The 27,464-nt window shown below is 40.2% G+C and overlaps 1 protein-coding gene across 5 annotated transcripts in view; it reads left to right on the top strand.

Annotated features, from left to right (window-relative positions):
* fcho2 (FCH and mu domain containing endocytic adaptor 2) overlaps nucleotides 1-27,464 on the top strand; it is a 136,531-nt gene that overhangs the window by 37,061 nt on the left and 72,006 nt on the right. For 4 of the 5 annotated variants that reach the window (XM_053618396.1, XM_053618397.1, XM_053618395.1 and 1 more), the window contains exons 4-7: nucleotides 720-861; nucleotides 18,450-18,602; nucleotides 18,830-18,934; nucleotides 19,147-19,245. In XM_053618396.1, the coding sequence (XP_053474371.1) occupies nucleotides 720-861; nucleotides 18,450-18,602; nucleotides 18,830-18,934; nucleotides 19,147-19,245 (499 nt within the window). The remainder of the gene's footprint in view (nucleotides 1-719; nucleotides 862-18,449; nucleotides 18,603-18,829; nucleotides 18,935-19,146; nucleotides 19,246-27,464) is intronic. The other variant, XM_053618399.1, reaches the window with a different exon arrangement.

Here is a 27,464-nt window from a genome sequence, read left to right as displayed (position 1 = left end):
CTGTATACACACGTTCATTTTTTAACTTCAACTCCACTATACTTTGGTAGACAACAAAAATAACAATAGCTTTGTCAATGTCCAGACCTGACTGTATATATAGAATAATATGCTGGACCTGACTGTATATATAGAATAATATGTTTAAGGAAACTAATTAATTTTTAAGAATCTGTCACAGTGAACATTGTTGTTGTGTGGTTGTTTTTTTTTTTGTTTGTTTTTTTAGCTAGCTAACATTTCTGGCTAATTTATTTATAGTGTGTTTGTCAATTTGGTGGATTTTAGTCTTTTTCAAACCCTGTCTGCTGGATATAAGGCAAAAGCAGGGCCTGGTCATTTTTCACTCAGGTTTTTCTTGCTCTGTTTCTCTATCTAACAATTATTAGCTGGCTAGGTCTCTAATGTTTGTGTGATGTGCTTTAGAACCACACAATTGCAGAAAGTATTGTGTCAAGTGAGGACAGGCATACTATAGTACAGGGGGTGGTGGCATTCTGGTGAAAGAGTTATGACGCATTTCTTTATGTTAAATTAGGATAGGAAAACCAACATCTTCACCCACAATGCTAATTAAACATGAGCATTAAGAGCTTAAATAATTCCTATAATTACTCATGATTTGCCCTGTGTTATGTATTGTTTGTTGTATATGTGGAGATTCTTGCTTGTAAGTAGATTTTAAATGTGATGACTTTAAAAATCCACCTCTCCTACAGGACATTTGCTCCAGTATGGGATGTATTTAAGGTGTCAACAGAAAAGCTGGCTGTCTGTCATATGGACCTGGTGCGCAAATTGCAAGACCTCATCAAGGAGGTGCAGAAATATGCAGAGGAACAAACCAAAGCCCATAAGAAGGTACTGCTGCTGCTTCTCCGATGCTCAGCTGTTGCGCTAATTTTGTCATTAGCAGTGTACCAACAAACCAATTTTGTACATCAAAAACCTACCATTATACGTCTGTATTTTGAATCAGCAGTGGTATATACATTAAACAGACTGGGCAAGTCAGGTCCTAAATCCTAGAGAGATTGACACCTGCGAAGTGGTACAATTTCCTAGTAAATATTGAACATGAATTGTTGGTCTTAAGTATCAACAATTCCATTCCATTTTATTTATACATAATTGTCAGAAAGAAGCTTTACAGAAATCTGGGCAGGTATGAATAAAGTCACTCAGAATAAAATCTTGATCTTAAAAGGCAAAACATGGAAATAAATAAATATTTTACTCCAACATTTATGCCTAAGTATAAGAGCAATATACAAAATTCTTTAGCCATAAAACAACTCTTGATTGGGTGAGTATTTAGAAGTCTTTCACATTTTAAGAGTAGCAACAGTTGGCAGCAGTGAGACTGCACTCAAAAAGATGTGTTGCGATTAATGTAAAATTACATATTACATTACAGTATACTTTAATGTAATATGTAATAGGTGTGATATGTATCCATATTTAATCAGATTTAACTAGCAATAAAATCTCCAATAACATGGGAACAATGCAGTAATTGCTTATTGTGGCACAAATATTTCTGATGTCCTGTTGTTTTTTACACCTGAATAAACGCTTAAGTCAAATGCAAAAGGTGGAAGGATAAAATCTCGAGACACGATCTTCACAGTATATGGGAGTGTAGTTGGAGTTCTGTTCCAGCCCTGTTCCACAACTTGCAATTCTAACAAGACATACATTATTATAACAATAATACAGGACATACGTCAGCGTACATAGCATGGATGTCATTGGACAGCTTAGTAACAAGACATGCCATCAGTTTAATACATATACAATCAAGAGGATACCCAACATTAATAGTCCAAAACAGACCATAATCTTGTTTATCCACTACCATGATGTTCCAAACATACCTTCAAACCATGTCCCATCATTTCTAGTCATAACCTCAAGTTGGATCAGTTGGATATCCAAGAATATCAGTAGTGTTATATTAACATGTATCTCAGTGCGGTTCTCTCCACAAGTCAGAATATATGTATTCACTACATTGGGGTGATGTGTATGATTTTACATGTTAAAAAAAACTGATGTTCCAGAGTCTCTGGTTCACATGTTTGTATTAGATCCTATTGTGTAGTCCCTAGGATTAGGACATACACAGTGATGTGTTTGTGGTTGTGAGTCAGGTGGGTTGACAAAGCGATCATTATATTGCTGCATGGCTGGAAACAGATAACGGCCATTAAACTGAGCGGGGGAGTTCAGTATATATGGTCTAATCCCAAAACCACCATGTGCCGGTTGGGGCTTTTAGATAGCACAATTGATACCCAGCAAGTTTGAGGATTGGAGGCATTCAGATACATTTCTCACCCCTTTATCTGGCCAATTCAATTCAATTTTATTTGTATAGTGCTTTTTACAATAGACATTGTCTCAAAGCAGCTTTACAGAAATATCAACACGGTATACAGATATTAAAAGTGCGAATTTATCCCAACTGAGCAAGCCGGTGGCGACGGTGGCAAGGAAAAACTCTCTAAGATGTTAAGAGGAAGAAACCTTGAGAGGAACCAGACTCAGAAGGGAACCCATCCTCATCTGGGTAACAACAGATAGTGTGAAAAAGTTAATTATGGATTTATATGAAGTCCATTTGGCCTTAGAAGCAGCCGTAGTCTCAGCAATTTGGAATTGGAGTAGATGAGAGCTCCATCCAGAGGTAGGACATCCGAAATGGATCAGGCAGGTCTGGAGAGCAGAAAGGATCAGGATCTCTAGTATCTCCATAAAATCGTGTGTGGCTCGACAGAAGGAGAGAGGGAGAGAAAAGATTATTAGGACTGTGCTTAACGTAACGGAAAGTCTGGTCAGGGTAGGCTTGAGTAAACAAATACGTTTTAAGCCTGGACTTAAACACTGAGACTGTGTCTGAGTCCCGAACACTAATTGGAAGGCTGTTCCATAACTGTGGGGTTCTATAAGAGAAAGCTCTTCCCCCTGCTGTAGCCTTCGCTATTCGAGGTACCGTCAAATAGCCTGCATCTTTTGATCTAAGTAGGCGTGGCGGATCATAGAAAACCAAAAAGTCGCTTAGATACTGTGGCGCGAGACCATTTAGTGCTTTATAGGTTAATAATAGTATTTTATAATCAATGCGAGATTTCACTGGGAGCCAGTGCAGTGTTGATAAGATTGGGGTGATGTAGTCATATCTTCTGGTTCTAGTTAGGACTCTAGCAGCTGCATTATGGACTAACTGGAGTTTGTTTATGCACCTACTGGAACATCCAGACAGTAAGGCATTACAGTAATCTAGTCTAGAGGTGACAAATGCATGAACTAATATTTCTGCATCATGTAGTGACAATATATTTCTTATCTTAGAAATATTTCCGAGATGAAAGAAGGCTATCCTAGTAATATTATCTACATGAGCATCAAATGATAGGCTGGAGTCAATAATCAAACCAAGGTCTTTTACTGCTGCACATGATGAAACAAAGACCATCCAGAGTAACTATGTGATCAGAAAGCTTACTTCTAGCTACACGTGGTCCTAGTACAAGTACTTCTGTCTTATCAGAATTAAGTAAAAGGAAGTTAGTTAGCATCCAACGTCTAATGTCCTTTATACAATCCTCAACTTTACTAAGCTGCTGTCTGTTGTCTGGCTTCGCTGAAACATACAACTGTGTATCATCAGCATAACAGTGGAAGCTAATTCCATGTTTACGAATAATTTGACCTAGATGTAGCATATATAAAATAAAAAGCAGTGGGCCTAAAACAGAACCTTGCGAAACACCAAATTTAACCTCGGTATGCGTGAAGTCTCCATTTACATCTACAAACTGATAACAATCAGTCAAATAGGACCTGACCCAGGAGAGGACTGTTCCCATAATGCCAACAACATTTTCTAATCTATCAAGGAGAATAGTATGATCTATAGTATCAAAAGCTGCACTAAGGTCAAGTAACACAAGCAGCGAGATACAACCCTGATCAGAGGCCAGTATTAGGTAATTTACTACTTTAACTAATGCTGTCTCTGTGCTATGATGAGGTCTAAATCCTTACTTTTACATTTCATGAATGTTGTTCCTATGCAAGTATGAGCATAACTGCTGTGCTGCAACCTTTTCTAAGATCTTGGAGATAAAGGGGATATTTGATATAGGTCTATAGCTGGACAGTTGAGAGGGGTCAAGGTCAGGTTTTTTAATCAGGGTTTTAATAACTGCTAATTTAAGTGATTTAGGTACATAGCCAGTGCTAAGGGAAGAATTGATTCTATTTAAAAGTGGTTCAATTACTCCAGGACAAATCTGTTTAAAGAAACATATACGTACAGGATCTAGTATGCAAGTTGATGAATTCGCTGAAGAGATTATTGAAGCTAATTCGGTCTCTCTATGGGGAGTAAAACATTCTAAACTTTGATCTGATGTTGCTATATTTTTGTCTATAGGGTTAGTTATAATACTGTCTGTTTTTAATTTAATAGCCTGAATTTCACATCTAATATTTTCAATCTTACCTATGAAAAATTTCATGAAATCTTCACTGCTATGTAATGATTGAAAATTACATATTTGAAAATTACGATGCCATTTCCCACCTACAATATTGACATGTGTTGCCAGCTTGATAATACCCTTACACCCAGTGCTTGAAGTGAGGAAAAAAATGCCAGTACTCCTCTCATTCACATGTTGGCATGTGTATCAGCCGGTATTGGCTAATCATTAAGTATTACAGTGAATAAAAGATACTAGGAGATATCACTGATGTTCAGAACATAAATTTATTTATTCAAAAGGACAACCATATGCCAAACTATTAATTTTATGATATAGAATAATAATATATAATAATTTAATAATGCAATATCTGTACTTTACCTTAATAATATAAGAATGCAATATCTGTATGATACTGTATACTATTAGTTTTATTATTATTATTTTATGTACGTTTGTGTTAATCACATATTTGTTGCATGCAAATTCAGAAAATCCGCTGAAAGGAGATATATGCGCATTCTCAGTCTACAAGGAATTGTGGGTACTAACAGATGCTTAGCTGTAGGCTAGGTATTTAGGAATGGAAACTCAGGCATACTTACATCAACCATGTATACAGGAGTATTCCAATGATTGTACGCATATAAAGTATTTGGAATATGGCTGCAACCCAAATATAGGCCTTAAATGGAATTTGTTGTGCATGTAAACGTAGTCATTGTCACCTACTCAAGTAGTGCACCCTGGGTAATGTAATCTATGTAGGGTTATTATGAATTGCCCAGATCCTGATATGGAGAATGCAGAAAAGAGTACCGGCAGTTTGTAAGAAGTGTTGGTACACAAGAAAAATGTAGAAGTGCCAGTACTTCATTCCAGTGAGTACCAGCCCACTTCGAGCACTGGCTGGCAGTAATCAGGTCTGGTTGTGTCTAGTCCAGTTGAACCCCATTATGAATGCAGTTTCATAGATGTGGAGAATTAGTAACTATGGGGGCAAATACATTTTCACACAGGCCCAGTTAGTATTGGATAACATTTTTTGCTTTAATAAATAGCATTATCATTTAAAACCGTCTGGGTTACGCATGTAACCCTGTTCCCTGAGAAGGAAACGAGACGTTGCGTTTAGCATGACACTGTGGGAGCGCCTCTTGCGCGCAACCGGCATCTGAAGCTTGTGTAAAATCATACCTGTTTATAGGCCTGCCATGATCAGGTGACGTGGCAATTAAGCGTGTCGCATGATATAAATATGGCACCTGTGAACCGCGCCATCAGCCTCTATTATCTGAAGCGAAGACGCAATTCACAGGCCTTCCCTGGTGTGACAAAGCTACGCAACGTCTCGTTCCCTTCTCAGGGAACAGGGTTACATGCGTAACCCAGACGTTCCCTTTCAAAGGGAACTTCAACGTTGCGTTTAGCATAACACTATGAGAACGAGAATACCCACTCTATCATACCAAGGGTACGGCCTGTTCAAAAAGATCCAAGCCTGAGGGTCACTGCAAGACACTCGAGCCCGGGGTGGAATGAATATCCAGGCTGTAATAACGAATGAATGTGTGTGGCGTAGACCACCCTGCAGCAGCACACACATCCTGTAAGGATACCCCTTTGGACAAAGCCTTCGCAGAGGCGACCACCCTAGTGGAATGAGCCCTTATGCCCAGAGGCGTAGCGAGACCGCGTGCCCCATAAGCAATAGAGATTGCTTCCACTATCCAATTAGAGATGCGGTGCTTTGACACAGCATCACCTCTACTGTCGCCGCCAAAGCAGACCAGCAGCCGCTCCAACTTGCGCCACTGGCCGGAGTGGTGGACGTAAGTACAGAGAGCCATTACTGGACACAGCCGGTGCATTCTCTTGTTCCGGTGTGGGGAATGGAGCGGCATAGGATACAGGAAGGACTTGGCTAATCCAGGGGCAAAGTCAAGGCAGGAACGGGCAACAGAGAGAGCTTGTAGATCTCCTACTCGCTTGAGAGATGTCAGGGCCAGCAGAAGAGCTACCTTTAGAGTCAGAAGCTTCTCAAAGACTGACTCTAAGGGCTCAAATGGGGCCCCTGACAGACCTTCCAGGACCACAGAAAGGTCCCAGGAAAGTATGCGTGGCCTGCAGATGGGCCTCAGCCACCTGACACCACGCATAAATCTCGAAGTTAGAGGATGTTGCCCCACAGAGGCTCCATCAACAGGGGTGTGGCTGGCCGAAATGGCGGTCACGTAAACCCTGATTGTAGAAGGAGCCCACCCCGCTGAGAAATGTTCTTGTAAGAACTCCAGGACTGTAGCTATTGCGCAGTTCACTGGGTCTACAGTGGATCTCTGCGGATGGGAATCTCCCAAGGAGCGCCATCTAGCAGGGATATTATCTCTGAGAACTATATTTGAGCTGGCCAATAAGGTGCTACTAGCAGCAGACATAGACTGTCTTGGCGAACTCCAGCTAGAACTTGTGGGAGCAGAGCGATGTGGGGGCAAGCGTACAGATGTGACCTCGGCCACATGTGCACCATGGCGTACAGCCCTAATTGAGTGGGAGGAGTGAGGGCGAACCACAGCAGGCCGTGTGTTGTCTCCTCGGAGGCAAACACATGCAGTCCCACTTGGCCAAACCTCGCCATATGAACTCCACCACTTGTGGAGGGAGCCACCAATTCCTGGGCCTCAGCCCCTGCCTTAACAGGATGTCTGCCCCATATTCCCAGAACGTAGGTTGCACTCACTGACAAACTTTCCTTCTGTCCAGAGAAGAATTAGTTGCACCTGCCTGAACAGGGGGCACGGACATAATCCTCCCTGGTGGTAAATATATGAGACCACCGGTGTATTGTCTGTAAACACATGGTGACCTCTCAAGTGAGGAAGAAGGAATTTCAGTGCTAGAAATATGGCCCACATTTCTAGGCAATTTATATGCCGCTCCAGATGAGGGCCGCACCAGAGACCGTGAGCAGGACAGCTGTCTAAGACCGCGCTCCAGCCCGTGAGGGAGGTGTCTGTCATTACCGTCTTGCGCTAAGGCGACACCCCTTGAATGTGACCCAAGGCTAGAAACCGGGGACACTCAAATTCTCAGAGCACGTAGGCATCGCCACGTGACGCTGATTATTCTCAGAGGTTTCGTCCTTGGATGAAACCCCCAACTTCTCAGCGGTCTCTTGTGCAATAGGCCCATAAGCGCCAATAGTCTCCCAAGATCCAGCTTTATCTTGCTCAGTGTTGATAGGATTGACCCTACGCATGTTGGGGATAGAAACGCCCTCATTGTAGTAGAATCCTTATAACCCTTAGAAAAGTTGTCCACTGCACTGGGGAAAGCATACTTTTGTGAGGTTCAACCTGAGCCCCAAGCTCTTCATGTGGGCGAGAACATCATCTCGATGATGAACCGCCAGTTCCCTGGATCGTGCTAGAATTAAAAAGTCGTCCAGGTAGTTTAGTACACGGATGCCCTGGAGTCACAATGGAGCCAGAGTGACATCCATGCACTTTGTGAAGGTGCAAGGGGATAAAGCTAGCGATATTTCTATGTGGAAGTATGCACCTTTTTAGATCTATCGTCACAAACCAGTCCTCAAACTGAATCTGTGGAACGATAAGTTTGGGCGTTGCATCTTGAACCTGTATGTCCGAAGAGTTGATGACGCAGAACTAAAACTGGCCGCATACTCCTATTTTTTGCGGACCAGGAAATAACGGCTGTAAAAACCTCCCTCAGGGAACGGGGTACATGTTCTATGGCCCCTTTTTCCAAGAGGGATCTTACTTCCTGCACTAACGTCGGGCTCTGGTCTGTGCTGACTACTGTGGTGAGCACACCTCTGAAACGGGGGGTCGAGCTATAAACTGGACCCGGTAACCCTTTTCTATGGTAGACAGAACCTATGGAGACACATTTGGCAGTAGTTTCCACGCTGCCAGATGGTCTTTTAGTGACATTAACTATTCCACATTCTATTGGAGGGAAAGCATCAGATTTTCGTTGCCCTGTGACAGCTCGTTGACCCGAGAACACTGAAAACTTGGGACCGCTTTGGCTAGGGTAGGCCCTACAGTAGCACTGGGGGCTAACTGCCCTAACAACCTCATGTCCCCTGATACGTCCCTCCACGGCCCCTCAGGACCGCTCTTCTTTGCCTGCTTGGCCTTTATGACCATTTTCAGATCAGGCCAAATAACAGGCCACGACTGTGGTCGCCCGGTTCCCCTGGCTGTCTGCGGGGTTTGGCAGGCTGCCATACTCGCCTTCTCGGTCTCCCTCACACTAGTGCTTGCCCGGGCTCCACACCTGGATGCCCAGGTGAGCTCGAGACAACAGGGAAGGAACTGGCTGAATGCCGCCATATGTCGAGCTCACTCAGCAGGTCTGCTTGGTAGGCCTGCAGCACTGTCATTGTCTGCAGTGTCCCACAAGCAAGACTACTACCACACAGGCCTTGCCCACCAATGCCACGGTGGCTTGGATGGCAAAGCCAGCCCCCCTAATTACCTGCCGTTGATGCAAGCGCCTCCTCCACCTTCAGCATAGCTAAATAGCCATGCCGTTCATTCCCCACAATGGCTGAATAATCCAAAATTGTGGGGTTATAAATAAGGCTTATGCATGGTTTTCCCCCAGAAGCCTGATATTTTGTCATGCACTTCTGGAAGAAAGGGGAGTTTCTGCAGTGTGAGGGATTTACTACCACAGGGGAGAAAAAGGGTCATCCAGCCTTAGAAATCACTTCAAGCAGCTCTTTATATGTTGCTCTCAGTTTTTAGCACATCCTTCTGGCTCCTTGGAGTCAGAGAGGAATTATTACTATTATTTTTGCTTTGTTTTTTTTTTCCCTCCCCTATTTGGCTTTCCATAGTGGAAGGAGGAGTTGCGACATGAGCTTCAAAATCCAGCGGAGAGCCGAACCCGGAAGACAGAGCAAGAGAGAGAGCAGAGCTCCGGCTCCTCTTCCAGATCCCCCGAACCTGAGATGGCTAGCTGCCTCGCCAGCGGCCGGCCCAGATCCGCGAGGCTCTGAAACCCAACTCACTTCGGCTTCAGAGAAGAGCGTGAGTCGCGAGCCAAGCTGCTTAATGTAGGCATTACCATGCACAGCCTCTCGAGGCTGCCATCGCATGCTACATGCCTAGACACTTCACCCAGAAAGTGTGCACTATTCCCCGTGATGAAACAGGAGCAAGTGTAACACACTTCCTGAATTCTCTCACTCATATTTTTCTCTCTCGCCCATTCCTTTTTTTTCTTCTCTCTCTCCCTTTTTTTTTTTTTATAAAGGGATACAAAAGTTCTGAGATTTGAGAAAAGATAGTGAGGAAATGAAGTGCCTTTTTGTTTCTTTACACAACAACTTACATGTAGTCTTTTGCTCAAGACAATAAAGGCTGATGGCGCGGTTCACAGGTGCCATATTTATATCACACGACGTGCTTAATTGCCACGTCACCTGATCATGGCAGGCCTATAAATAGGCATGATTTTACACAAGCTTCAGATGCCGGTCATGCTTGAGAGGCGCTCCCATAGTGTTATGCTAAACGCAACGTTGAAGTTCCCTTCTCAGGGAACTGTATTTTCTGTTTACTCAGGTTGCTTTTGTTTTATCTTAGACCTTCTTTTCATTTCTGTAAATTTATGAGATGTACAAAAAAAAAGAGATATCTCATATTTTTTTCACAGCACTGTATAGCCCAATTTCACTAATCACGATCCATATATTACACTTCAAATTAGCAGGACAAATCTGTGGGCAGTTATCATTAATAAAAGAACACTTTTATTTGCAAACCAGCAAACTCAACCAGACCGTGACACTTTTCTGGAGCCTCCATGAACTAGCAACAGAACAAGAGCTGTTGTTTAGCATCAACAAGCCAAGAAAAATCTTTTTTACACTTGTCATTGTTTTTATAAATTTCCTTTTCATTTCTCTCTCAATTTCATTTGGCAATGTTGGTTTCTTCCAAAATAACAAAAACTGCGCAAAAGGTATACTGACAACAGTCATCATCTTAAGATATGTGTGCGAGAGCACAATTATGTGCAAAAGAACACATTCTGGTTACACTGAAGAGCACATTGTACACGTTATCTTTGGAATCTAATGGAGTATTAGCTTTCTAAAAAAACATAACATAGAACAAGAGCCAAAATAACAAAAACTGCACAAAAGGTATACTGACAACAGTCATCCTCTTAAGGTGTGTGTGCGAGAATAAGTGAGCAAAATTATATGACCGAGTACATTGTTTTTGCAACTGTGTTGTCCAACCTTGACATGCTCTTACCTTTCCTCTCACTGTGGAAGCGAATGCAGGTGTTGCTTCATTCCCGAGTTTTTCACGAACACAGAAAAGAACGTTTGATTTGATTCTCTCACAAGTGGTCCACATTTTTACCAATCCAGTAATGCTGCAGGCGGGACATACAGAAGTCTTGGTTGGTTGTACACGATGCATCATCCACATTTCAAGCAATCCAATAACTCTGTGGGTGGGATATTGGGCCAAACTACAGACGTTTTTTTATTTAGGTCCTCTGGCAGATAAACTGCCCCAAATCATTAAATAGCTACTACCATATTTAACTGTGGGCATGAGGTACTTTTTCCATATGGCTACCTTTAGCGCCAGAACCACCTCTGGTGTTTATTGCCAAAAAGCTCTATTTTGGTTTCATCTGACCATAGAACCCGATCACATTTGAAGTTTGAATAGTGTCGGGCAAAATGAAGACACTTGAGTTTGTTTTTGGATGTGAGTAGAGGCTTTATTTCTTGAATCCCTTCCAAACAATTTGTGGTGATGTAGGTGACTTTGGATTGTAGATTTGAAGACTTTTTGACCCCAAGATGCAATAACTTCTGCAATTCTTCAGCTGTGATCCTTGGAGATTTTTTGGCCAATTATCCTCTTCACAGTGCATTGAAACAATATAGACACACATCCTCTTCCAGGTTGATTCATAACATTTCCAGTTGACTGGAACTTCTTAATTATTGCCCTGATGGTGGAAATTTTCTTCCCATTCCCATTTTGTGAAGCTCAACAACCTTTTGCTGCACATCACAGCTGCATTCCTTGGTTCCACTGTTATGAATGACTAAGGGAATTTGGCCTATATGTTACCTCATATTTATACCCCTGTTAAACAGGAAGTCATGGTTGAAAAAATTCCTGTTCCTAGTTACCAGGTGTCCTAAAAAATTTAAAATATCAATGGGAATCTATTTTTCAGCTGAATTTCATATGTTTCTATGTGTGTAGCCTTAACTGTTCACAGCAACCAAGTAGTAACACCCTAGCATTCAATAGCATAGGACCATTTTAGCATTCTAACATTATTACTTTTAAACTTTTATTATTATTTTAATTTTCAACATTTTAACATTTACATATTATAAACGTTTAACCTTTCCATGCTTAACTGTTACACATTTTTAACATTTAGCAGTTTTTTAAAAAGGGGGGAACAAAGGACAAGTTAGCGGTTAGTAACTTGTCCTTTGCTCCCCCCTTTAAAAAATCTGCAATCTGGGGGGCGCTGTCGAGCGGGCAATGGAGTAGGTCGAGTTTAGTTTGGGCTCCCGTCGAACTTCTGTTTTTTTAAAGTTAATAAGTGTTTTTCATAGTTAAATGCTAGCAAACCCTGTTTCGAACATATTTTCGTAAGTTTAATATACATATATTTGCGTGAAGATGGCGGCAACTTTGCAGAAATATAACTTCACAGAGTCTACCAAATCTAGGCCCAGCACCGCCTCGTCCGTAAGTTCTGCTGCCTCTCCATGCTCAGAGCTCCCGCCCCGGCAGAGCAGCCAAGAGATGGACACTGAGATCTTGAAGACGGATATCCTCCTTTCACTAAGGTGAAAGGAGGATATCCGTCTTCAAGATCTCAGTGTCCATCTCTTGGCTACTCTGCCGGGGCGGGAGCTCTGAGGCTGACATTGCTGCAGTGATAAAAACTGAGCTGAAAAGTGCACTTGCTGAAGGTTTCGACTTTCTTAAGAATGAGTTGCAAGCGGTGAAAGCAGAAATACAGAACAATACGGCAGCAATTCACTCTGAAATCGACCAGATGAAAGCTACAATTAAAGAGGTGGAAGGTGGGCTAACGACCTGTTTGGACGAAGTGGCAGTCTTACAGACTACGGTGAATGACGTGGCAGTAGAGGTGACTGGACTCAGAAATAAGTATGAGGACATGGAGGGGAGACTGAGGAGATGTAACATCAGAATTCTGGGGGTGGCGGAAGCAAATGGATCCAGCTCTACAACATCGGTCTTGGAACTACTGAGAGACATACTGCAGTTGGATAGAGATGTGCTTGTGGACCGCTCTCATAGAAGCCTGGGTCCTGTGAGGAAGGATGGTAAACCACACGCCATCATAGCCAAACTCTACTACCAGGACTGCGTTGAGGTACTGAGCCCGGCGCACTCTCGAGCCCCGCTCTGGTGTAACGGTGAGACGATTGATATTTTTCCGGATTATACCACGAGTGTCGCTAAGGCCAGGGCGGCCTTCAACGAGGTCAGGAAGTTGATCCGTAACCGGCAGGGAGTTCGGTATGGCATCCAGTTTCCAGCCCGTCTCCGCATCACGTTCAACGGAGAGGAAAAGGAGTTCATAGATGCAAGCAAAGCGATGAGCTACGTCAAGAAGAATATCATTACTACTGTAGAGGGCTGAGTGAGTAACATTGCCCTGGCTATTTCATCGTCTCTGAACTTTGACTGGATGATAACAGTTTGATCAGACTTTTACTGTAATAAGGTGGATGATCAACACCGCTGTCTTATTTTCTGTTATATACGTTATGATAGGGTGTATGCTTCTACACTGTGATAGGACGCGCTTTTTTTTTTTTGAGTTTAATTTTCATACCAGGGGTTCGTTGGTAGCTTGAGCAGTAGGCTCTATAGAGTTCCTGCACACAAGCACTGAATGTGCGGATTTGTTTTGGGAGGGTACAGTGAGCACCCTGTTCCTGTGGGTGCTGTGGGGGGTTGGGTTGGTGGTGGGGTTATGGGGAGGGTGTTCCAGACTTTGTCGTTTATTGTGTTTAATTTGCCAGACATCTTTATTGTGGCCCAACTGCTGTAGAGCTCAGATATCTGACCTCTTATTTTTTTCTCATTATGACGGACTTCAGTATTCCCAGAGGGTCGGATGGTAGTATGGTTAATTTCGTGAGCTGGAATGTTAAGGCACTTAATCATCCTTTAAAGTGAAAGAAGGTATTTACACATCTGAAACGGCTTAATGTAAATATTGCATTTCTTCAGGAGACACATCTGCGGTCATCAGACCATTCTAGATTGGGAGGGGAGTGGGCAGGACAGATATTTAATTCAAATTTCCATTCGAAGGCTAGGGGGCAATATATTAATTGATAGAAATACACCATTTTCGATGACAAGTGTGGAAGCTGACCCCGCTGGGCGCTATGTTATTGTCGTAGGGCGAATTGATATTTTTCCGGTCATTTTGGCCAATGTTTATGCACCAAACTGGGAAGATTCAATGTTTTTCACAAATCTTTTTTCTGCCTACCGAATATGCCATCGCATTACCTTATCCTCGGTGGTGACATGAACTGTACACTTTCCCCTGTGTTGGATTGTAGCTCACCCAGATTCTCCTCCCTGTCTGGGACGGCACGTTCTATCCAGCTCTTCCTCGAATTGTACGGAGTGGTGGATGTGTGGCGTTTTCGCAACCTTGCTTCCAGGAGTTAGTCCTTTTTCTCCTCAGTTCATAATACATATTCCCGTATAGACTATTTCTTTTTGGACAAAAGAATGCTTCCCCTCATAGCCAGATGTGATTGTGGACCCATAGTTATTTCAGATCACTGCCACTTGACTATGAGAATGCGCATCCCGGATACGCAATCCAATTACCGCCCTTGGAGACTCAATCCTCTGCTTTTGTCGGATGATGTTTTTACTAGTTTTATTGCATTTGAAATTTCATTCTTTTTGGATATTAATCAAACACCTGGAATGTCCTCCTTGATGATTTGGGAGTTGCTGAAGGCGTATTTACGAGGTCGGGTCATCTCATACTTTGCTAACCAGAGGAGAGTGAGCACTGCTCGACTTAAAGAACTGGTGGAAGAGATTCTTGAACTGGACAGGGCACATAGCCAACTACCTTCTGCAGGTTCTATGAAGAGGCGTTTGTCACTGCAGACAGAGTTTGACCTTTCATCGACGAAACAGGCTGAGCATCTTATCTCCAAATCACGATACGGGTTTTATGAGCACGGGGAAAAGGCTGGACGGATTCTCGCTCACCAGCTAAGACAGAGAACTGCTAATCTGACCATCTCTGAAATATATGACGAGCAGGGCTCAAAATGTACAGATAATCATAAAATTAACTCCAGTTTTCAAGCTTTTTATATGTCACTATACAGCTCCAGCCCATCTGTAGACCCTTCTGTATTGGAGGACTTTTTTAAGACCCTGCATGTTCCGTCCTTAGATCCAGGGGAGGCCGCAGGGTTGGAGGAGGACCTCTCGGTTGGGGAGATAGCATCAGTGATTGGCTCTATGCAAAGTGGCAAGTCCCCAGGACCAGATTATTATCCAACCGATTTCTATAAAAAGTTTTCAAGGCAACTCTCCCCTTTTCTATTGTCGGTTTTCAAGGAGTCGTTCTCCTTGAGAGCCCTGCCATCTACTATGCATGAAGTAGTTATCTCCTTAGTCCTTAAGAAAGACAAGAACCCTCTTGAATGCAGCTCTTACCGTCCAATTTCTTTACTAAATACCGATGTTAAAATCCTTGCTAAAACTTTGACACGTCGCTTGGAAGGGGTTCTTCCATCCATAATATCGCTGGACCAAGATATTGAGTGGTGGGACCCCCTGCCTCTCTCCCTGGGGGGCAGAATCAATACTATAAAGATGAATGTGCTGGCTAAATTTTTATGTTTTCTAGTGTTTCTTACAAAATCCTTCTTTTCAAAACTGAACAATCAGATATCCTTTATCTGGAGCAAAAAGCCACCACGGATCAAAAGGCATATATTGCAGAGACCTCGAGCGAAGGGAGGGATGGCATTCCCAAACTTCATGTACTACTACTGGGCAGCTAATATAAGATCACTGTTGTACTAGATGGGGGAGAGTGTGGCAGCCCCTGGATGGACAATTATGGAAGGGGCGTCCATTGTGTCCACCTCCCTGGCGACCCTACTGTGTGCTAAATTACCATTCGCACAACCTTTGTCTAGCTTTACCTCTAATCCAGTTGTTGTATACTCAATCAAAATTTGGAATCAGATTAGAAGATCTTTCTCTCTTGGGGACTTGTCACTCATGGGGCCAATTGCAAATAATCATCTGTTTATCCCATCTTTGTTGGATAAGACTTTCGTTACTTGGTCTAGAAAGGGGGCTGTCTTACTGTCTGATCTCTATGTTGATGGTGTTTTTGTCTCATTTGAGCAGCTAATGCAAAAATATGACATTTCCAGATTGCATTTTTATAAATATTTGCAGCTTAGAAGCTTTGTGGCCTTAAATTCAGACACCTTCCCATTGTGCCCTTCCAATTCACTGTTGGATGCAATTTTTAAATGCAAACTGGGCAGGAAGCAGACAATAAGGGTTATCTATGACCTACTCGGCATGCCTGATTTGTCGTCCCTAGATCTCCTTAAGAATAAATGGGAGACGGACTTAGGTGAATCAATTTCGGATAATGATTGGTGTAAAGTAATCCAGGGGATTTTCTCCTCCTCCATATGTCTCAGACATGCAGTTGTCCAATTTAAAATTGTTCACCAAAGCTAGACTCTCGAAGATTAATTCCGACATAGATCCCACACCTGATCGATGCAGACAGGCTCCAGCCACTCTGTTGCATATGTTCTGGGCACGTCCAAAGCTGTACACGTTCTGGCAATCTGTATTTGAAACTTTCACTAAGATATTAGGAAGAGTAGTACAGCCATCCCCTCTTATTGCGATGTTTGGGGTGACCCCGGAGAATACTCCTTTAAGATGGTGTGAGATCAGCATGATGTCCTTCTGCACTCTCCTGACCAGGAGATTAATATTGTTTAGATGGAAGGATCCTGCTCCACCGGTGTATAGTCATTGGGTCAGGGAAGTCATGTGTCATCTTAAGTTGGAAAAGATTAGATACACTGTAAGGGGAGCGACTGGGAAATTTTACAGCATCTGGCAACCTTTTCTGTTCTTTGTCAGAGACATGGATGCTGACAGTATTATGTGATCATTATCTATAATCTTATTTCTTTTGCTGTTTTCTTTTCTGTGATGGTCTGGCTTTATAATATGTAATATGTATGTTCTATGTCTAACACTGGATTGGGGGGTGGGGGGTTTGTTCTGTTTGTTTGGTTTGTGTTGTATGTTTAATTTGAAAAATGCTAATAAAGAAACCTTGATCAAAAAAAAAATCTGCACTTACAATGGTGCTTTCACTTCTATTCTGTGCACTTTGCTCCTCTAGATCTCCATTAAAAATCTTGGATGGTAGCACTACTTGTATTGTTCTCTGCTTGATATATCGCTTTGCTTGTATTTCCTCTTTTGTAGTCGCTTTGGATAAAAACATCTGCTGAATGAATAAATGTAAATTTAAATAAATACTGCCCTTACTGCTGCTAATTGCCCCCAAACCCAAAAGTAATTCATACCCTTACTGTTAATTGCTCCAAAATACCAAAATAAATACCTCTTCACTGTAATGGCCTCAAAAACAACAATCTGCTCATTAATTTTCTCAAAAGCCAAAAAAATTAATACCCCATGATGTCTAACTGTCCCAAACCTGAATTTAAATTCAGCTTCACAAGAAGGTACATCAGCAACAATCTGAGTAGGCAGTACGTTGTGTAGTATAGCATTTGCAGTCTTTGTAACAAAAAATTTAAGAAAGCAGGATTGATTGCAGATAGCATTGATGGTAGAAAATAGAAACCTTGGTTTGTAACAGGTTTTTTTTTTCTCAATAATATCTGAGAAACATTTATTCCTTGCAGCTCTCACGGCTTTCTGAAAGTTACATAGAGCGTCCCTGAGAATTTCATAGGAAACCTGCAATTTATCTTTCTTCCATATCCGTTTCACTCTCCTACAGATCTGTCTGGGGGAGTGGATGGTATATATATTTAGTCTTCAGTGGGGCAACTGAGTCTAAAATATTTGAGCAGGTTGCTTTGAACAAGGTAAGATGGTCCTCAGAGTTTAAGTGATGCAGAGGGGATTCCAGGGATAATGTTTAGTAAGCATCTGTGAACGCTGCAGAGAACTCCCCATGAGTAGCAGGGCAAATAATCAGAGACCGACTAAATAAGGGGCATGGTGTAGCAATTTGAATGGGAAGGTGGACAATAAAAGTAACAGGCTTATGATCAGAGAGATAGAAATCACAGATATCAATATCAGTAACAGGTAGGCCATGAGATAAATCTGGGTCTAATGTATGGCTTTGTATAAGTGTAGGACCTTTCACTAGTTTTTCAGTTAAACTAATGAATAAGATTTAGGAACTCCTTGGATAATGGGTAAGAATTACAACACACATGAATGTTAAAATCACAAAATAGTAAAAGTCTGTCATAGTCTGGGACAATTTCCTAAAAAAAAAATCCACAAATTCATCAACAAAGTTCCTGATAGATTTTGGTGTACGATTTACCACAGCCACAACCATAGAGTTTGTAGAGTTTAATAAAAACATTTGCAGTTCACTACTATGGTAATGCTCAGGAAGCAGGGTGCTAAAGTGAAACTTATTCTTAAAAATTGTTCATACTGTTCATAGTAGCAATTGAAATTAAGGTACATTTAATTAACTACTGAAACTAACATTTTGACCCAGGTCACAGAGATCAACTGCTAAGTATTGAACTGGGGTAACCTCTAAAAAATAATCATGTTCTCATAAACTCTATATCAGACAAAGGAGGAAGTGGCACCCACGCTGGAGGCTGTTCAGAACATCCAGAGTGTGTCTCAGGCATTGCAAAAAAGTAAAGAATACTACAACAGCAAGACTGTGGAACAGGAACGCATGCGCAAAGAGGGTTCCACTCAGAGAGACCTTGATAAGGTATACACACATACTCTCAAGTGCTATATCTAAGTAGCTACCATATGACAGGTTATAGACTTTGATGAATGATAACTTGGATGTGCTTGGATATAAAGACAAGATGGCTGCATGTCTTCTCCCATATACACTTTTAACAGAAAATAAAAATGGTAAAATTAGCATCTTCTCAGATACAGACCTTGACAATAATGAGAACAAATAAAATGTCTGTTGTGTGTGGTCAGGCTGGGCTGAAGGTTAAGAAAGCCAGAGAAGCATACAAGTCCTATGTGGAGAAATATGCCAGCACAAAGACTGAATTTGAGCAAAAAATGGCCGAGACAGCACAGGTATGTATGTTTGTGTAATGGCTGTGGTTTTTGTGTTTTTTCCTCAGTAATGGGATCAATGGGGCCTTTTGTATTGGAACCATATAACTTGATTTGATATAAAAATCAGACACACGTACGCTGAAAAAGCTTACAACATGTGCTTCGCTTCTCTTCTCACACCACCTGTTAATTTTGTGTGTGTGTGTGTGTGTGTGTGTGTGAGAAAACAGAAGTTTCAGGACATTGAAGAAAGCCATATTGTGCAAATGAAGGAGATTATCCAGTCATATTCTCACTTGATTGAAGAGACACACAAACAGATTGGAGAGGTGAGTACACACAGACTCCGACACAGTAGTATTGTAGTCTGTTTGATTACTGCTGTTAACTAAGACATATATTATACACCAGAGGTATTCAAACCCTTTCCCCATGAGACCCACTTCCCAGTTTTTTTTGGAGAACTTGTGGCCCGCGTCTACGGAGCCCTTAAGGGGACATAGTGATGGGAAAAAATCTGAGATATATTTCAGTGCTTTCGCATTGTCTCGCAATTTTTTGCATTCGCTCGCAAAACTTTTGCATTCCCCAAGAAACTTCATTTGCTCGCAATTTTTATGTGCACTCTCGCAAAGATATTTGCGTTCTTGCAAAACTTTTGCAATCTCCCATCGTTGAGTTTGTACAAACAGTATTACCGGTGTTCTGGAGAATTCAGTTCCCCTGTTTCCCCTTCGGCACGCATGTGTGAAATCATGATGTTTTCTCCTGTTGCTGCGTTGAGAGGATAGTGTATGCTTTATCATGATGTGTGCTAGTTTATAACGTTACTATTTTTATTTTCATCAGTGTATGGTAAATTTTACGTTGTTAGTTTCAGTCTGTTTTCAGAGTGTCTGTATGGCAGCTAGAATTAACACGTTAGGTTTAATTAACTATTGTATCTCAATTAAGACTGTAAATGGATATTTCTTCATGGGTATTCTCTTGTTTGGACAGTAGTTCATGTCATTGTTTTTATTTTATTATTTTGTGTGAGTGTGTCTGTGTATCGTTTTTGTCACACAACCTGAAGTTTTATGTATATATACATATATGTGTATGTGTGTGTATATATATATATAAAATATGTATATGTGTATATATATATATATATATATATATATATATGTATGTATGTATGTATGTATGTGTGTGTGTGTGTGTGTGTGTGTGTGTGTGTGTGTGTGTGTGTGTGTGTTGTAACTCAAGAAATCCAGGAATATAAAGAGTTCACAACATTAAAGTCCATAAATTAAGTTGTGTGTAATAAAGTGGAATGACACAGGAAAAAAGTATTGGACACGCTAACTGAAATTTATTTAATACTTAGTGGGGAAGTCTTTGTTTGTAATGACAGCTTCAAGATGCTTCCTGTATGAAGAAATTAATCGGCCGCAGTATTCAGATGTGATTTTGGCCCATTCTTCTAAACATATTGTCTTTAAATCTTGTTTAGTTGGATTCACGTCAGGTTATTGAGTGGGCCATTCTAATGCCTTGATTTTTTTTCTCTGAAACCAATTGAGAGTTTCCTTTGCTGTATGCTTTGGATCGCTGACCTGCTGGAAGTCCACCCACGTCTCATCTTCATCATCCTGGTGGATGGCAGCAGATTCTTCTCAAGAATCTCCCGGTAAAGGGCTCCATTCATCGTTCCTTCAATAGTCTGCTAGTACCATGCGATGAAAAGCCCCACACCATGATGCTTCCACCTCCAAACTTCATTGCTGGTATAGTGTCTTTAGGGTGATGTGCAGTACCATTTTTTCACCAAACATGGTGTGTAGTATGACCGACGAAAAGTAAAATTTTGCTCTCATCTGACCAGAGTACACTCTCCCAGTATTTCATAGGCTTGTCCAAATGAGTTGTAGCAAACTTTAAACGAGCTTCGACATGCCTTTTCTTTAGTAATGGAGTCTTGCAGGGTGAGCGTGCATAGAGCCCATAGCACTGGAGTGCATTGCAAATTGTTTTCTCTGTGACGATGGCACCTGCTGCCTCCATGTGTTTCTGAAGCTCTTTCCGAGAGGTCCTTGGCTCTTGAGGTTGTTGGTCTACTGCTCAGAAGGTCGTGAGTTCAAACACCAGCTGCCAAGCTGCCATTTTTGGGCCCTTGAGCAAGGCCCTTAACCTCAATTCCTCAGATGTATGAATGAGATAAATGTAAGTCGTTCTGGATAAGGGCATCTGCCAGTACTATAAATGTAATGTATAAATGTCAATCTTGTGAGGAGCTCCTGTGTGTGACCGGTTGATGACGGAGTAATGTTGCTTCCGCTTGCGGATAATGGCCCCGATGTTGCTTACTGGAAGATTCAGAAGTTTTTGAAATACGTTTGTATCCGATTCTATCAGTATGTTTTGCAACAATAAGGTTGCGAATGTCTTGGGAGAGCTCTTTGCTTTTACCCATCATGAGATGTTTCTTGTGTGACACCTTGGTAACGAAAAGACCATCAATTTACTAACCCAGTTGATATTAATTTGCACATATAGGAGGTATAATTACTTATGGATTTCAGGTGGTTCCTTGCCTTACCTTGCCTTGGAGAACTGCTTTTTCTTAGCGTGTCCAATACTTTTTTCCTGTGTCATTCCACTTTATTACACATTACACGTATTACACATTACACTTTATTTATGAACTTTAATGTTGTGAATTCTTTATATTTCCGGATTTCTTGAGTTAATATTGATGTCTGGTGAAAATTTCATGTGAATAACCTCATAGGAAATATGTTGACGCGTCCAATATTTATTTCCCCCACTGTGTGTGTTTATATGTATGTATGTATGTATGTATGTATACATATACATATAATTTGTAAAATCCAAGTAAGCTTTACAGATCTTTATTGGAAAGGGTTTAAACAATGTTTGTCATGCTTGTTCAATGAACCATAAACAATTATTACCTGTGGAAACAGGAACAGTCCTTTAGACATTAAAGGTAACAGGCGGTAGGCAATTAAGATCACAGTTACAAAAAACCTAGGACACTAAAGAGACCTTTCTACTAGGCATGAGTACTGCAGATGTGGCCAGAACAATAAACTGCCATGTAAGATGCCAGTATTTCATAGGCTTACATTACAGACATTGCCTAAGATGTTGCAGGGAGACAGGAAGGACAGCTGATCGTCCTTGCAGTAGAAAATCACGTGTAACCATGTGTCCCCCCAGACGTGATCGAGAACTTGCAAATGCCTTGGTGGAAGAGTGAGGTAACATCTCACAGCAAGAACTCACAAATCTGGTGTAGTCCATGAGGATGAGATGCACTGCAGTATTTAAAGCAGCTGGTGGATACTGACTGTTCCTTTTGACATTGAGTCCCCTTTGTTCAGGGACTCATTATTCAATTTCTGTTCGTGTTTGTGAAATGTCTGTGAAACTTGTTCAGTTTATAGTGTCAGTTGTTGAATCTTTTTATGTTAATACAAATATTTACACATATTAAATTTACAGAACATTTTTTTTTTTTTTGCTGAGTGTGTGTGTGTGTGTGTGTGTGTGTGTATGTATATATATATATATATATATATATATATATATATATATATATATATAAAATAAGAATTTATGCATTATTTTTATGGATACTAAAAATGCACTGATAATTAAACTACAGTCCTAAATTAATAATAAAATCTCACGTTCACTCCACCTTGTTGGTTCTGTCACTCGCTGGCTTTAGGCATATTATTTTACTTATGTTTACTTTGATTTTACCGTTTTCATTTGACATTACAGATCTTACTTGCGCTACACTGTTTAGCACCGCGTCTACATTGCGAGTGAGGAGCAACACCGCCTTGTTACTAATAGATCACTTTCATTATAATAAATGACAGAATTGACCCTGCAAGCATGCAAATACAGCATATAATGACAATAAACTTGAATTAAACTAAACCTTTTAAGCAACTCACACCAGTTTCCTTAACCCCTTGAACATTGGAGCATTTTGAATTTAAACTTAAGTTTGTGCTCATGCATCACTGTCATGCTTCCATGATACACAAGCTCCACTTTGTAAAGTTTGCATGTTACAGTCTTCTTCGCAGCATTTAATATAAAAAGCTCCCCTGCCTTAGAGGACTTTGGGGTCGCACACTTTTTTCTGCTGTTACTTGACTATTACCCCACCATCTGATGGTGACTGAGGTCATGTTGGGCATAAACGGTAACGTTGACATAAAATTCATTGTCGTTTAGTATTCTGCTAAAGCTAGCGGCAGCACATTATGTGCATTTGACATCATGACGACATTCACAATAGAACATAGAAAACATATCAAATATTTGAACCCCAACTCCAAAAAATTACTGACCTGTTGCCAAATTAACCTAATTAGTTGCAAAATGCTCCTCCAGTTGTTTCTTTTTAGTAACACTTACTTTTCCAGCCCTTTGTTGCCCCGTCTCAATTTTTTTTGAGACGTGTTACAGCCATAAAATTAAAAATTACCTTTTTTTTTCTTCAAATGGTACATTTACTCAGTTTAAACATTTGATAAAATTTTTCTATGATCTATTGTGAATAACATATGGGATTATGAGGTTTGCAGATCATTGCATTTTGTTTTTATTTACATTTTAGACAGTGTCCCAACATTTGGGAATGTTTGGAATTAGGGTTGTACTTCCGGTTAGTTAAAAAAGCTAGTGTTCCATTTGAGATGATACTAAAGGGGGTAATTAGCTTTTCACATTGGTGATAGGTGTTGGGTAACTTTTTTTTAACTTAACACACAGTTGTTGTTTTTTTTTTTAGACAGAATAATAAAATAAAAAAAAAAAAATATATATATATATATATATATATATATATATATATATATATATATATATAGGGCAAACGGATGTGTTCAAACAACTAAAGTTGTTTTAGTCTGAAGTAAGTATGGTCAGTTCATGGATTTTATTTAAAATAAACATCAGATTAATTGATTAATCAAAAATAATCAGCTGGGTAATCAATTATGAAAATAGTCGTTAGTTGCAGCCCTACATCGCTGTAGTATTTTAGTCGTACACTAGTTGGAATATACTGTGGAAGCTAATTTCCAAGGGTGACAGTGTAATCCGTTTCCTCCATTTCTTAATTATAAAAGTATATGGATGAAACTTGTGGAGTTCAGAGGAAACAGAGATATTGATTATCATAATCACTGTATTATTTCAAAGCCATTTTAGTTGTAATATACTGTAATATTTGTGGGGGAACCTAATTTCTACCAGTACCAGGTAATCCAGTTCTCTCTGTGGTCTAGTGTGAAAGAATGAAATATTGATGAAATAAAACCACTTTACTAGGTGTACTTCTCAAGTGTAAAGCCTAGTGTGTAATTGAGATGAGTAACCAACAATAATAAGACACACTACTTATTGCGCCATTTTATATATATATATATATATATATATATATATATATATATATATATATATATATATATATAATATAATTTGTATTTGCAACAAAACTTCAAGTTGTGTGACAAAAATGAGACACACACACAAAAGTGAAATACTGTTTGAACGAGAATGCCCCTGTAGAACTAGGCTGTTAGTTTTAATTGTGATATAATGGTTAATTAATTATTGTTGTTACACAGAGATCCTGAAAACAGGACGAAAGCTAAAATTATAGAAGTATATTTAATGACAGAGCAATGGAACCTCTTGCAACAATCCAGTCCATACTTTAAAGTATATATTTAATTGCAAGCTATCTAACAAACAATGTGAAATTCACCTTACACTGATGAAAAGAAAAATAATAACTCTTAACTAACACATGCAATGATAAAGCATACATTAATACAGCAACAGGTACAGTCCTACTGAAACTATTGAGACCATGATTTTATGACAAACTGTTCAGAAGTTATAAGCAAAAATGTGCTTTTTTCATATCGCGTGACCACTAGGTGGTGCTATTTAAAAACACTGCAGCTAACCCCTGGGCCTAATGCTGATGACACATACCAAGTTTCGTCACAATCCCTCAAAGTGTTACGGATATATACCTTCATGTCCATTTTGGCATGCTCACCATGAAATTCATTGAAGCGCCATTCGAATACAGTATGGTTTATCAAAATTTTTTGTTGTAATTGTCTCTAGATGATGTAGGCAAATTTTCGTGCAAATCGGACAAACGGCTTAGGACGAGTTTGAAAAAGTAGGTTTTTCAGAAAAATAAAAATGGCAGAAAAATTTTCATGGCATGATATCATATGGTGCAGTTTAATCACCATGAGACAAGGAATCAGAGGAAAATATTATTTTGTTTTTAGGACTCCTGGTTCAAAAGTTATTAACATAAAAGTGAGTGCAATTTTGGACAGTTGGTGGCATGAGTTAAACCTGAGTTAGAGACTCTAAATTGTGTATAGTGTATTGACACATCAGACTGTCCCCTGTCTGGGTGCCAAATTTCATAACTTTCCCACAAGCAGTTCTATGGGCTGCCATAGACTCGATCGGAAGAAGAAGAAGAAAACTAACAAAAACAATAGGGGACTTTGCACCTCCGGGGCTTGACCCCTAATAATAATAATAATAAGTACACTAACGATTACAAGAGGTACATATGCACTGGCCTCTAATAATAAGAATACTAACGATTACAAGAGGTGCCTACACACCTTCTGTGCTTGGTCCCTAATAATGTGGAAATATTAAATTATGTACCTGAACATATAGAACATAGATTTTAATTATTTAGTGAAATAAGACAAGAATGTGAGGCTATCATGGGCAAGGACTCACCAAAACTGGATAGTTGAAGACCCAGTGATTTATTTATGTATTTATTTATTTTAATTTTCAACTTCCTAGTTTGGTTGAGCCATAATACCTGTTCTTGACTGACAGGGGAGGAACCCAATGTGTGGTCTTCTACTGCTGTAGCGCACCCATCACAAGGTTCGATGCTTTTTGCATGCTGGGAGGCTTTTCTGCTCACCACGGTTGTAAAAGTTGATTATTTGAGTTACTATGTCCTTCCTGGCAGATCTGACCTCTATTATCAACAAGGCAGAACTTTCACTCACTCATTGTTTTTTGTAGAGCTGCTCTGTTTCTGTTATGAAAACAGGCAGCGGAGAGTACAGACCAAAGTTATGTAACAAATGGCATACTATGGTAAATGGTCCACTTATATAGCGCATTTAACCTTAGCGGTTCCACAAAGAGCTTTACACTGTTTTTCATTCACCCATTTACACAAACACTCATTCAAGGTTCTAGCCTGTCATCGGGAGCAGCTTGGGGTTTAGTGTCTTGCCCAAGGATAATTTGGCATGTGGACTCATGTGGGCCAGGGATTGAACTGCCAACCCTGCGATTAGTGGACAACCCGCTCTACTGCCTTGCATTATGCACGTACACTATGCACTATGTAATCTACTATCTAGTGTATGAATTTTAGACGGGTAGTATTGTCTTAAATGGAACACTAGCAATTTATTTCTAACGAAGTATAAGCCGTTTCCCAATTGATTGCACATGATGTCAAACGCACGTAATGCGACACAAGATTAATTTCTTCAGTTTACTGTTAGTCAAGGTTACCTTTTATGCACAACATGACCTCAGTCACCATCAGACAGAGGCATATTTGTCAAGTGACAGTGGAAAAAGGTGTGCGACCCAAGTCCTCTAAGACATGGGAGTGTTTTATATTAAATGCCACAAAGAAGATTGTAACCTGCGAACTTTACAAAGTGGAGCTTGTGTAGCACAGAAACACGACAGTGCTGCACAAGCACAAACTTAAGTTTCTATCCAACATGCTCCATTGTGTGCAAGGGGTTGGTAAAATGTAGACATGGTGATAAACAGTGGTAGCACAATTAAGATCTGTAATATGTACAGGTGCATCTAAACAAATTTGAATATCGTGGAAAAGTTAATTTTTTTTCTGTAATTTAATTCAAAAAGTGGAACTTTCATATGTTGTAGTTTCATTATACTTTTTCAAGCATTTTTTTTGTTTTAATCTTGATGATTATGGTTTACAGGTCATAGAAATTATACATATTATATGAAATATATGAAGGTTTCAGTTTTTTCCATGATATTCTAACTTTTCCATGATAGTCTAATATTTTGAGATACACCTGTGTGTTTTAATACTTGGTCACAAATCCTTTGCAGCCAGTGACTGCCTGAAGTCTATAGAACCCATAGACATCACCAGATGTTTCTCCCCTAGTGTTGCCTTTATTGCAGGTGTCTTCAGTTCCTTCTTGTTCTTGGAGCATTTTGCCTTTAGTTTTTGCTTCGGCTATTGAAATGCATGCTCCAATGGATTCAGGTCAGATGATTGACTTGGCCATTGTAGAACATTCTACTTCTTTGTCTTAAGTTAATTGTTCTTAACCAATTGTTCTCCGGTTTCATTCAGTGGATTGCAGAAGCAACATACTAATTGTTCTTTGATTTAATTATTAGGGGGCCAAGCACCAAAGGTGCATAGGCACCCTACTGCTAT

This window comes from Ictalurus furcatus, chromosome 28, assembly GCF_023375685.1.
Source record: "Ictalurus furcatus strain D&B chromosome 28, Billie_1.0, whole genome shotgun sequence".
In the NCBI taxonomy this organism is placed as follows: domain Eukaryota; kingdom Metazoa; phylum Chordata; class Actinopteri; order Siluriformes; family Ictaluridae; genus Ictalurus; species Ictalurus furcatus.
This window is presented reverse-complemented; position numbering and strand designations above follow the sequence as displayed.